Source organism: Ischnura elegans, assembly GCF_921293095.1.
Source record: "Ischnura elegans chromosome 13 unlocalized genomic scaffold, ioIscEleg1.1 SUPER_13_unloc_1, whole genome shotgun sequence".
NCBI classification, from domain to species: domain Eukaryota; kingdom Metazoa; phylum Arthropoda; class Insecta; order Odonata; family Coenagrionidae; genus Ischnura; species Ischnura elegans.
In genome coordinates, this window is record NW_025791657.1 from 2035095 (window position 1) to 2048272 (window position 13178).

The following is a 13178-nucleotide window of genomic DNA, read 5'->3' on the forward strand; positions in this document are numbered from 1 at the left end:
ATTGGTAATATATGGTCTTATATTCTATGATTTGCTTTTTTGTGTGAAATTAATAGTATAATTGGACTTTAAAGAATGCTCTTAGGAGGCTTAAACCTAAGTTTACTTTTACTAGAAAGGGGTTATATTTTAAATTGAGATTTTACCTGAGCAACGTTAATTTTCCTTATAAGACACGTTAATGTAATTTCAAATTTAATTAACAAATCAAATTTATTTCCTTTTTTCACTGTTTAATTACTTTTCCCACCAATCTTACTTGTGTTCCTTGGTGTAATAGGTAGTGTTCTTAGGTACATGGACATGATGTACAGTGCAGCCCATGCAGCTAATAGTTAGAGGCCTTGAAGCGGTGCTGGACGACGCGGAAATGGTAGTCAAAATTCACTCCACAGTCAAATGCCCAAATGGTTATGCAATATGGTGGTTGATTTTCAACAAATAAATAAGCGCGTAAGAATTCAATAGCCATGCAACATCCTATGGACCTATTGATAGGTATTGCGAAGTTTAAGATCAGAAAAATGTTTACAGAGTGTGTGTGTGTGCAGCATCAAGTCATCCGTCACTGGGACTTGATCCGCGGATCCTCAGCTTCGGAGCATGATACTTTACCCACTACACCACCGGAACGATCGGGCTCTATGGCAGTCTCAATGCCCAATATGTCGGCTGTGTCCACTGATGTCCCGACGAGAGTAGATTCCATTGTAGGTGAGTCGAGGGCGAAGCATACTTATGAGAATATGGCGAAGAATTCGTAGCTGGATCTTTTGCGCCTTGTCATAATGCGACGGGTATGATTATTTCCCTGGTATAAGGGATGTATTGCTTTTAAAACTCCCGGTTGTATAAGAGCAATACCAGGGCAAAATTTTGGAAGACAAGTAGTTCCTGAACTGGCCGCTCTCAGACGCCAACGAGCTTTGCGTTAATTTTTTCCGCCACTGTACATAGGGACAATAAAAAACACTTTGAGAAGTTTTAATTAGTTCCAGTAATAGTAAAGGTATGAGTCTAAAACTTCTAAGAGTCTAAAACTAAGTTCTAGATATTTTTAGTTGTATAAGTGTTATTAATGTTTCTGGTTTCGAAAAGCACACATCTGTGTGATCACAGATACAGAAACGTGGTTTGCACGAATTCTTCAAAACCACTGCTCGACGTCGGAAATTACACTGTCAGGCACCACGCCGCGCAGTCGCATCCCGCTCAAGTTGAACGGATCGCAACTGCTGCGCGACGAGTATCCGTGATCGAGGAGCGCGGAGAGGCTTGGAACACAGTAACACGGAGCTCCTGTGAATGCAGCTAGCGCGTGACCGCTTCCGTTTTACGAAGGGAATTCTAACGGAAATAATGAGGCCGGTGTATCCTAGCATTAATGCCGCAATTCCGATGAATTTACGTCCCATTTTTTAAAATAATGATAGTGGAAAAAATTGAGCGAGGGTGAAAAATCACGGATAATCTTCAACCCCGATAAACCGTAGCCGGATAATCAGGAGTCTGATGTACCTCCTTCATCGCAACATCTGCCCTGATTTCTATGTTGGCGAATGCACCACCCCCTAAAGCCTAGCATAAATACCCACACTTGTGGTCTGTCCCTTGATGACCTTTTTCCTGAATGTATAAAAGTATCAGTTATTACCCCCCACTGGCTCCGCCCTCAATCTCCACATCCTCGAAATGGCGTGCATTTGGCATCTTGAAGGCAGTAGCTTCCCTGGGCTGAGCATCTAATCATTCCAACACATCCTTTCCTTCTCCTCATTCACACTCAGGTTCAGATTGAGTCGGAGCCTGTGAAAGCTCTGAGTTTTTTCCCTTGTGAGTTTTTCTTTTTGCGTGTATGTTTTTTTTAGTGATTGTGACTCGCTTTTTAACCTATCGATTGACTATTTTCCAATTCGACTTAGAGGACATTTCACTCATGTTTAAACGCTACAGGCGAGCGACACACACTGCAAATGATCATGCATCAACCAAGCTAGGTGAAAAGGGACAATGAAGAAGGGTGCTCTCAGCAAACGGTGCTACAGGGAACCACTGCTCCTGCATTGTAGGAGTGAGGCTCTGTGTTACTCACTGCAGGGAAAAGGGTTGATCTTCAACACTTGTAAATCTAGAGCTCAAGGTCTTTTGGATGTGTGGTTTTCGAAATCAAGCCTTTAATGGAGCGTTAAAAATACAAATACAACCATGTTGTCGCCGCTAAAAAGATCGCGAACTGCCAAAGAAACCACTCAATGAGTCCGGGAAACACTCTAAAATAACATAATAACAGCATAAATAATAATGGATCGATTATTTAACGTAAATTGTGAACATTACTAGACATTTAGGTGAAACCTTGGATTATCCGATTTTTTCATTATCGGGAGTGTACTGTAAATGATGTGGTCCCTGCAGAGGAGACAAAAAAGGTGGTCAATTGCCGAGGTACCCATTATAGTATCATAAACCTGTCGCGCATTGTTCCTTTTTCAAAGTAGAAAAAATATAATAAAAATTTTCCTGTATAGCTATAATCAATGTTGAAACTTTTATGCAGGCGCTCTCAAAATACTCGCAACGGGTCTTCAATATTTTACATTTTTCTTGATTCAGGTTTAAACTAACAACAGGGAAAAAACAATCAAAATTTGAGAAGGTTGGCATAGATAGCTTCCCTGGGTTTAACATCTCACCCCCCCCCCCTTACTCCCCTTTCCCTTGTCCAACATTCCCCCTTGCTCCTTTTCCGCATTTGTTCCTCAGATGTTGAAAGAGAAGCAATGGCTTCAAAAGCTTATACATGCGCGCGCACACTAGCTGACCCAGAAAAATTCTTACTGCATAACAATTTAGTTGCACCATTTATAAATTAAGAGCGGCTGCACCGTTTTTAATCATTTGTGACTAATTATAATAAGATATGGAAATAAAGTTCATAAAACTAGATAAACAAGTATCAAAATTGCTTGTCAGAAAGACGTATTCTTTATTCGATAGACAGGGTAGAACGAGGCAAGTTAACTTAGAACTATAGTTCAATGAAAAACGAAGAGATGACTCGTTACTTAACCTATGTATGAACTCCAAACGAAAACCACGCAAGATTCCAAAACATATCACTTTTCTCCCCTTACTCCCCTTTCCCTTGTCCAACATACCCCTTGCTCCTGTTCCTCATTTGTTCCTCAGATGTTGAGAAAGAAGCAATCGCTTCGAAAGCTTATACATGCTCACACACTCTAGCTGACCCGGGAAAATTCATACTGCCTAACAATCAATGAACAGTTTAGTTGCACCATTTATAAATCAAGAGCAGCTGCACCGTTTTTAATCATTTGTCACTTATTATATTATTATCATTATTATAAAATATGGAAAAAAGTTGATAAAATTTAAAAAAATAAGTATCAATGAATTCGCTAATTTTGATGTTTAAACATGAGAAATGTTAGACGTTGTGGTTTTATAAAGCAGTTAATCAAAATCGGCCAAAATTTTATGCATAAGTTGTTGGCTATTTGTGTTTTTAACCGTAAAACAAAATGATATTAGGCCCAAGTCTGTTGCGTAAACTTGGTAAGTTAACATAGTGCTTGACTAATGCTAGAGTTATGCTCAAAATGGTGGAAGAGCAGCCCCTAGGAGCAGCATCAATATGCAATGACTTTTGGCGCCGCAGTTATAGTAACTCAGCTTGGAAAAAGTGCACTTAGTAAACGTGCCCCATGCTTAAACGTACCATGCTGTTCCCTTCACATTCAGTTTTTTTGTCTTGAGTCAAGGGCCTTATATACCTGATGCACAACATTCTTTGTTTTTCTATCAGGTGCCAGATAAAGCGAGATAATGTAGCGAAGCAAAGAAAGGGATAAAGCGAATGGTTTACCAACTCGTGAACTTATAAAAAATAAAATCATGTTTTTTTTGTGATCACATGAGCACAAACAGCAAATCCAATGAAAGATTTATCTTTTGATTTGTTAATCGTCATCACAACTGCTACACGAATTGGAAATTGAATTTGTTTATGCTCAAAAACTATTATGGAAAAAGTTGGTGTCATAGAATCCTCGGAATGAGAACTTCCTCAATTTCTGTTTCAGTATAGTCCCATGAATCACATTCATTATCAGCTTTTTTAATCACCGAAAACATTCCGTTGCCTAGTTTTGGTTAGTTTACGTTTTGAAAGTTTATGAACACAGAGCCTTATACCTTTAGCTGTAAATTGTGCCGTGGCAAGCCAGGTACATCCAAGGACATAACAAATTTGGATGGGTAATTGGTCACTTCCTGTCTTTGTTTGTTTCTCAGTCAATATATTTGAATGAATGCTGAGTACCAACTATTCCTGATTTAACAAGTTTGAGTAATCAACATCTTCGTTCTAGGACATCAAAATTCCTCGCTCGCTCAATCAACCGTTTGTGATTTTTGTGGTGATCAATCATTTTTCGGAACACTTTGTTACTGAGCTCACCTCTCGATGGAACGAATTTGCAAAGTTTCCGAGGAAGTGAAATCAAACTGCTCAATTCGTCGACAGGAATACGGAAAATACCGATAGTAAACAACAGCTTGGAGATTAGTTTACAATTATGATAGTTAAGTGTCAACTAGAGCTGAGCTTACAATTAGCTCGAAGTAAATTGTTTATATACAATTGCAATATTTTTCGAACATTCGAAGTATAATTATTTACGAAGCTGTGTCATTAAATTGGTAAAAATAAAAAATTAATTTCCAGTTTTTACCAACTTCAAGCTGTTGCAGTTATTCCAAGACTTAAAAAATGTCTTTCTTTTAATAATTATTCTATTATCCAGGGCTGAGATGAATCAAAACAACGAAATATCATTGAAAATAGTGCAGCCATTTCATTAAGGGATGAATGTATAAGAATAATTTTTCATTTCTTGGCACTTCTATAATGTGAATAGAAACAACATTATACTGCCATAATTTGAAAATCATTCACATGTATGAACTGATAGCGAAACGACGGTCATAAGAAAAAAACATAATTTCACAAGAATAGCGACGCAGAATTATATAAAAATTCCTTTGGAGTTTTGGAGTTATAAATGATGTAATTAATGCAATGTTAGACTTTCTTTGATACGTATATGTATTTATTTATTTATGGATCAAATATAATGTATATGTATACTTAACCTCAGGAATTCTGGCTTCATTCTATGATAGCTCCATTGTCTTCCTCCTTTTTCTGTTTTGTGTTTCTATCCCTTTCTTTCTCTCCCCCCTGATTTTAATCAAGAGTTTCCGGGTTAAAGGCCAAGACAGGATACAATTTTACCCCACGATTTTTGGCTTTTTTCTTCCACTAAATCAATTTTATAGTTAGGAATATGAGTCTTAGAGTTCATGTTTGACTGTGATAGTTTCCCAACCAGCACATTATTAGTCATTGAGATAAGGTGAGAGGAAGAAATTAGGAAGGCGCTCATAAAGCAAGCTTGTTATGGGTCTCTTACAGCCAGTCCGACAAACATCCAGAGTAATGACAAAATGGATGCCAAACTTTCAATATTTCCTAAGGTGTAGTTAAGACTCCATCGTTTTTGAGCATTCATGTAGGGATTTATGTATAAGAATAATTTTTCCATTCTTGGCACTTCTAATATATGAGTAGAAACAACTGACATGATTTAAAAATCATTCACATGTATGAATCGAGGTCACAAGAAAAACACATAATTTCACAGGAATAGCGACGCAGAATTATATAAAAATTCCGGAAGGAATCTCTAATAAATATATTGTAGTCATCAGGTTAACAAGGCATAAATTAAACTTCATTCATGTTAAATTCTTTGGACCTTGAATAATTTCAGTGTTTCATGCACATACCAGACAAGTTTTTCTACATAATTGGATTTCAAACTGGTAACTTAACCATTCTCTTTTATCAGCTGCCGTGGTGTAGTGGTTAGAGTACAGAGCAACAGATACAAAGGTCGTGCGTTCCGTTCTCCCTGATTTTATTTTTTTCTTTCCGCCGCAAGGATAAAGTATTTGCATTACGCTTTATATTTTCACTAGCCAGTCGCTTACAGTTATTAATTTTTTCTATTTACGGGAAAATCTTAAATTAGTTGTTAAGCCTTTATAAAGACTCACTCAGTTTCACCGTCAGCCTTTAAATTCATGTCGAAATGAGCCGCGTAGCATGTGTAGTACGCTTTTAAGCCGCCTTAGGCATACCAATAGAAGTGACTTACGTTGCCTGAGGATATTTGATGGCATTCCTTACATATTCTTCCCTAACACCTTACCCTTGCCTCATATAAGCCTCATAGCTTACGATAAGCTGCTTATCAATTTTTTCCGTAAGAAAACCTTAAGAAAAAATTAACTCTTTTACTTTGTGTTATCTGAGTTAAATGTGAAATCCTTTTCTAGGGCCCCCGGCTGCCAAAGGAATGCCCATTGGAGCATCATCAACTTCATATCTGCTTGCGGAAGGAAATGCAATGAATCATTCGATTGATGGATGCATTGATCTCGCATCTCTGGTGACACAAATTGATCCCAAGGTTGGGGCATCCCATTTTGGAATACAAAGAAATCTGATAGACGAAGACTTGGAAATATGTGGCGCTCTAGATACTGATAAGGAAACAAATAGCTCAATTCCTGTTAATAGACAATGCAATACAAAATACATCGAATCACTCAAAAGCAAGGGAGGCGTAACCACAATGACGGTTGTTGGGAGTAGAGGTGGTCGTGATGCATCAAATACCACTCATAACCTCAGGTCAATCAGAATCAGAGGAAATGACACAAATGGCTGTGAGACTGTCATGGGAGACAATGAAGAGATAAACAATTGCTTGATCAAAAATCCTGAGAATAGTTGCAAGTCAAACGAAAATTCATATCATTGCTTCAACTGCAGAGATGTATTTAACAACAAAAATGTCTTAATCAATCACATGAAAATTCATTTAATTGGCGATAATTTGGACACTGAAGCAAAATCATCAATGGGAGGAGATGTATCTTTCAAAAACCCTCAATCACGCGGAAGTAGTAATAGTTCCTGTGAACCCACTACCTCCGAAACTTTAAATGGGCTACCGAGAGAAAGAATGGGGCTGAGTGAAAAAGGGGATGAGCCTCTCAAAGAAACCACTGGCAGGAAAGAGGATGAGAAAAAAATGAGACGAGTGACAAGAAGTATTACTGTGGAAGAGAAATCAACTTCACAAAGTTTATCCTCAAAGTCATCTTGCAATAAAAACCTTTGTAATCGCGTGGGTGTGAGAAGAAAAGAGGAGTCATATTCATGCAGCGTGTGCACTTTGTCCTTTCCTCAGAAAAAGGACCTCACCAAACACAAGCGTATACACATGACCGAGACATCTTATTCTTGCAACGAGTGTGAGGAGTCTTTCGTGAATAAGAGCGACTTAGTAAGACATGTACGCATACACACGGGAGAAAGACCTTACATCTGTGATGTGTGCAGTAATTCCTTCTCTCAGAAGCATTCCTTGGTTAAACACATGCGAAGACACACGGGAGAGCGACCTTTTTCATGCAGAATCTGCAAAAAATCTTTCGCTAGGATGTGCACTCTCAAGACCCACATGCGATTACACACAGGGGAAAAACCTTTTTCGTGCAATATCTGCAAAAAATCTTTCCCTGTGAAGGGTGCTCTCCGAAGTCACATGAAAACTCACACGGGAGAGAAACTCTACTCATGCAGAATCTGCAAACGATCTTTTTATTTCAATAGTAATCTCAGAGTTCACATGCGGACACATTCGGGAAAGAAGCCTATTGTATGCAACGTGTGCAGCAGGTCCTTCACTGGTATTGGTCACCTGAATCGTCACGTGTGTGTAGGCACAGAAGAGATGCCTTCTACTTGCCAAATATGCCAAAAATCTTTCACTCGTAGAAGTTATCTCAAAAGTCACATGCGAAAACACACGGGAGAGAAACCTTATGCATGCAGAATCTGCGAAAAATCTTTCTCTGAGAAAGGTTCTCTTCAAATTCACATGCGATCACACACGGGAGAAAGGCCTTATTCGTGCTATCATTGTGAAAAGTCTTTCTCTGCAAAGACAGACTTAGTAAAACACATACGCATTCACACAGGAGAGAAGCCTTATACCTGCGATGTGTGTGGCAAATCCTTCACCATCAATCATGAACGGGTTAAACACTTGCGAACACACACGGGAGAAAAACCTTATGAGTGCAGTATCTGCAAAAAATCTTTCGCTGTGAATGGTGCTCTCCGAATGCACATCCGAACTCACACGGGAGAGAAACCCTACTCATGCAGAATCTGCAAACGATCTTTTGCTTGCAGTAGTACTCTCATATGTCACGTACGGACGCACACAGGGGAAAAGCCATTTAAATGCAACGTGTGCAGCCGGACCTACGCTTCAGGGAGTTACCTGAAGGGTCACATGCGTGTACACACGGGAGAGAAACCATATTCGTGCCAGATCTGCAAAAAATCTTTCACTCAGAATTCTTCTCTGTATAAACACATGCGAGTACACACCGGAGAGAAACCTTATCAATGTGACATTTGTTGCAAGTCTTTTGGTACTAATGCTCACCTTGGCCGTCACATGGGTGTACATAAATGAGATTAATCATTTCTATACAGGGACTGCAGCAAGTACTTTACTGCAAGGAATGGCCTTGAACACCGCATGTGTGCACGTACAGTTGTGAAACAATTCATTCAAAGTAAGCACCAAGTTTTTACTGGTAGTTCTTATCCCAACCGCCACATGAGCACTCACAAGTGATGAACAATATTCGTGCTACGTACGTTGTGTTGCTTTCCCCAGATGGGCCACCTCTGTGCAACTGACATGTTTGGTCATTGGAAAGATTATCGATATAAATATCAAAGTTGTTCTAAATCAAGCAATTGCAAATCTGTAGTGAGTACCTTATTCTTACCTTCGCAATGAAGTATGAATAATGATAAAGTACCTATTGGGATGATCAGTCATCTCCCATGATACCATGGGAATCGTACCAAGTCGTTTTTTTGTATCTTGCACTGAAGACAGTGAGTGAGATCAACAATCATTTTAGTGAAGCTTTTCAAAGACTAACAAGTAAACCCAGTATTTTGATATTTGCATTGAAAGTCATTATACGCTGTGAATTGAAGCTGTGGTGAGGATCAGTCATTGTACTTCCTTCCAACTGACGTTCAAGAGGTTTTTAGAATTATTGAAGAAATTAAGCCTAAAAATGCAATGGGTTATGATAAAAAGAGTACCAATATTATTAAGGTAAATGATCGTCTTGTACCGTTTTTTACACACATAGCAAACTTGATAATGATGAAGTGTGAATTTCCAAAACAATTAAAAACAGGTTATGCAGTCCCGATTTCCAATATAGGTGATAAAACTAATGCTAGCAATTATATATCAATATCAATGTTTCCTGTTTTCTCAAAAGTCCTGGAAAGAAATTTAAATTCAGCTCTAACATTTAATTAGCACCAATAACTACTTACCTCCGAGCAATTGGGATTCTTAAAAGGTAAAAGTACAGAAGATGCAATTTTACAGCTTTGTTTTGATATCTCTGATGCACTCAACAATAATTAGAAAGTTGCAGTTTTGTAATATGTACACATTACGAAAGCTTGCGTAGACTAGTCATTGTTATTGAAAAGATTGTTGCAAGCTGGAATGAGAGGAGTCATTACTAAATGGTTCCGGAGTAACTTCAGTGGGAGAATCCAGAATGTGAAAATACATGACTGTTATGGACAAGAAACATTACTTTCTTCTGGAGTCCCCTGGAGATCGATCTTGGTGACTGTTCTTTTTCTTATGTTGTAAAAAATTTCTATATTGGAATATTCTAACATCCTTTGTGAGTGATGTATGTGATGTATACTTACAAAAACAAATAGAATGCGATGGAATAAAATTTGAATTTTATTCATATAAATTTGTATGAAGCAAATGAACAAAATATGTTACATTCAAATGAAAAAGAAATTATTCGAAAAATGGAGTGTTTACTACAGAAGTCTCATGTGTGACCTGAAAAAAACCTGTTCGACATGTTTTGAAATTAGGCAAATTAACTTTTTGAGTTAATCTGGGATAACTGTAGTGGATAATATATTGATGAAAATATTACCTGGAAATAACATGTCAATATAATCGAATTGGAAATGCTATCGATTTCAAGGTAATTCCTTATATTAAGATATTTATGTCCAAAAAATAGGTTGTTCTGTATATTGTGCTCTAGTTGAATCAAGACTGCAATATGGCATTTCTTGCTGGGAAGGAGCCTACCTTCCTCATATTAAGCCTTGGCAGATTGCCTAAAGAAACTCACAAGGGCAGTGTAAAACTGAGTTCTCGTTGCCTCTTTTCCGAAAACATAATGTTTTACGACTAAAGTGATTTTTTTTTCATTTGAGGTACTCATGACGTTTTCTATTTGTGTGTAAAACAGAGCAAAACAGATTGAATATGCTAGTAAACTCCGGTAAAAAAAGACGTCTCCATGAGGTTCGGGAACTGTGTGTATACCTAAGCCCCAAAATGAAGCCTTCAAACATTCATACACTTTCCTTGCACTGAAAGTGTCATGTTCCCACCCAATTGAGATACAGAGTCAAAACTCTATGGCTTAGTTTCTTACTAATTAAAACATTTTTTTATCCCAAGAGATTGAAAATATTGAACAATTGTTAAAAAGTTGTTGTGTAATCTTGATAATTTTAATTTGTCATTTTTTTGTATTTTCATTTGAGTAAAGTTATCATTCCTACAATTGTTTCTAAAATATTCTCTAATCTCATTCAAATACATGTTTTATTTTGTATTTAAATTTTTTCCCTACGCTGCTGAACTTAACACATGCATGTTTGAATATCAAAATTTTTTGTGCTCTTATATTTTATATGGTCATAAATCAGCACCAACTACTGCTTTAATTAACTAAGTTACGATGGTACCTCCAATTAAGGATCACAACGTACCTATATTCTACTTTATTGTTTTATTTACATGCTCTTTGTAACATACGAATAAGTGGAATAAATATTATTACTATTATTATTATTTTTGAAATGTATGTAAGGATGAATGTATTGAAGGATTGTGGCAGCAGAAGGACATGCCCAGGATAGAAGTTGAGAATCAAACAGCCGGCTTGCCTTATATTTTTTGAGGAAGGCATGCCTGTTTTTTCCGTCAAAGGTGCTTTGTTCAAGGTCTCTTTTCAATTTTCGTGTCCTTATTGGTTCTGAATTTGCCTGGCATTAACCATGATTGCTTGGTGGAAATAAACAAAATTTTGTCCCTATGCTGAGAATAAAGTACTATTAGTGCACAATAAAAGGTATATAACTGATTTTGCTAATTAAATAAATTTGTGTAACTTTTCCAATTTGAAGTAAATTATTGCATTTTTATTCCTATTTATCTGTTTTCAAAAGTTTCCACTCAAAGATGATGGTCAAAATTCAATTGATTTTCAAGTTACTTTCTAAACTTTCTTTAAAAAATTTCAGCAGCGTCACCTGTTCATTTTCTCTTAAATATCAATTGATTGATTGACAGAGATAGTGCTACAACTCAACCACTTGATTTCCGATGTGTGCTAATCTTCCTGTATCCATGTGCCTGATCTGTTTTAATACAACACTGAAAGAAATTTTGGTATCTGCAATCTGTATCGGTTAAGAAAGTATGACCGGATATTGCTAGAGCTTAAAATTGTTTGCACTGAGAAATTTTGGGAATTTCATTTTCACGTGAATTTCCAAGAATGCGATGGTGAATATGTCTCGTTGATTGGTATTTAATCAGTTGATATAAGTACCTACTCTGCATGAAGGATAATTAAATGGGAAATTTGTAACCTTACTTGAGTGCTCATGCATGGCTAGGACTGTTTCCAGTTAATTCTATCTGGAATATAATATTTTGCATTAAGCCTTCAACAAATAATATTGCATAGCATGAGAAGTCCCAAGCCAAAGATTGCATGAATGATTTTCATGTTGAGTTTTTGGATAGGTTTTAGAAGTGGTGTTAAATAATGTATTTATAAGAAACGCAACAGGCATTTCAGTGTCACACTTGCGTGAATGGCCAACTACCATTTGACAACAGCAGACAAAATATCAAGTGTTTTCTAAGCATGTCTTTTTAAAGAGTTAAAAATCTGTATAAAAAGGAATAAATTGCTAACATGAATAATCACCAACATATAAGATTGGAAGTAATTTAAGCCTATTTAATGATCATAGGCATATTTCAGAAACAAATGAAAATTATGATTCTCAAGTAATGAAATTGAAGACATAATTTTCACTGTATGATAGTTTCTATTTCTTATTCAATTGAAAATCATCTAATATTGGAGGGAACATTTACTTCATCACATTTTCCTTGACATCTCCCGCAGTTATATAAGTCATTTTATCAGAGATGTAAGACTTCTCATTATAATTTGTTATGCTCAAAAACTTATAAAAAAAAGGAATTCTTGAATATTTTTGTTCCACAGGCACTCTTAAAATGTATCTTAAGCAAAAAAACCTTTTTCATGAACAAATGCTGACAATTATTACTGATTTTTTATTGTATTCCATCATTAAACATCATAACTTTTGGAAAACTGAAGTCAAACATATGAACAGCCACAATACTTAGCGTAAAGTAGACATAGTTAACAAAAAGTACCTGAAGCTCCTCAATGAACATAAAAGTGATAGGTAAAGCATGCCATTATAAACGAGTATATTTTCATAGATCACTCCTATGCATGATGCACTCGTATAAATGAGGCACTCTCGGTGATCATTTGAATTAAAAGTTCCAAAAGTGCCTGGCAAAGGAGCACTTAGCCAAAATGTTTTCGAAATGCACCCCTACCCTTCCCCACGGCTAACTTTTCTGGGTCCAAGGCAGGCTTGCTTGCATCTCTGTAGCTTTTATGTCTGTTATAAGGAGTTCTTTCCAAATTTCTCTTTAAATTATTCTAGCCCCATAATACTGTGACAAGATCAACAGCAAAAATGGTGACCTTCGCATTATGTCAAGTCACCTCCCACATTAATTCCTTTCTCCAAAAATGCGTTTCCTCCACGAAACACCGTGAAAAATAAAGGAAATGCCAATCCT

At 36.8% G+C, this 13178-nt stretch overlaps 1 protein-coding gene across 2 annotated transcripts in view; it reads left to right on the plus strand.

Annotated features, from left to right (window-relative positions):
- The window catches only part of LOC124172154 (zinc finger protein 271-like), a 112625-nt gene extending 101795 nt beyond the window's left edge, over window positions 1-10830 (plus strand). For both annotated transcript variants that reach the window (XM_046551568.1, XM_046551567.1), the window contains exon 8: window positions 6424-10830. In XM_046551568.1, the coding sequence (XP_046407524.1) occupies window positions 6424-8642 (2219 nt within the window). In that variant the 3' untranslated portion in view covers window positions 8643-10830. The remainder of the gene's footprint in view (window positions 1-6423) is intronic.
- Window positions 10831-13178: the final 2348 nt, after the last annotated feature.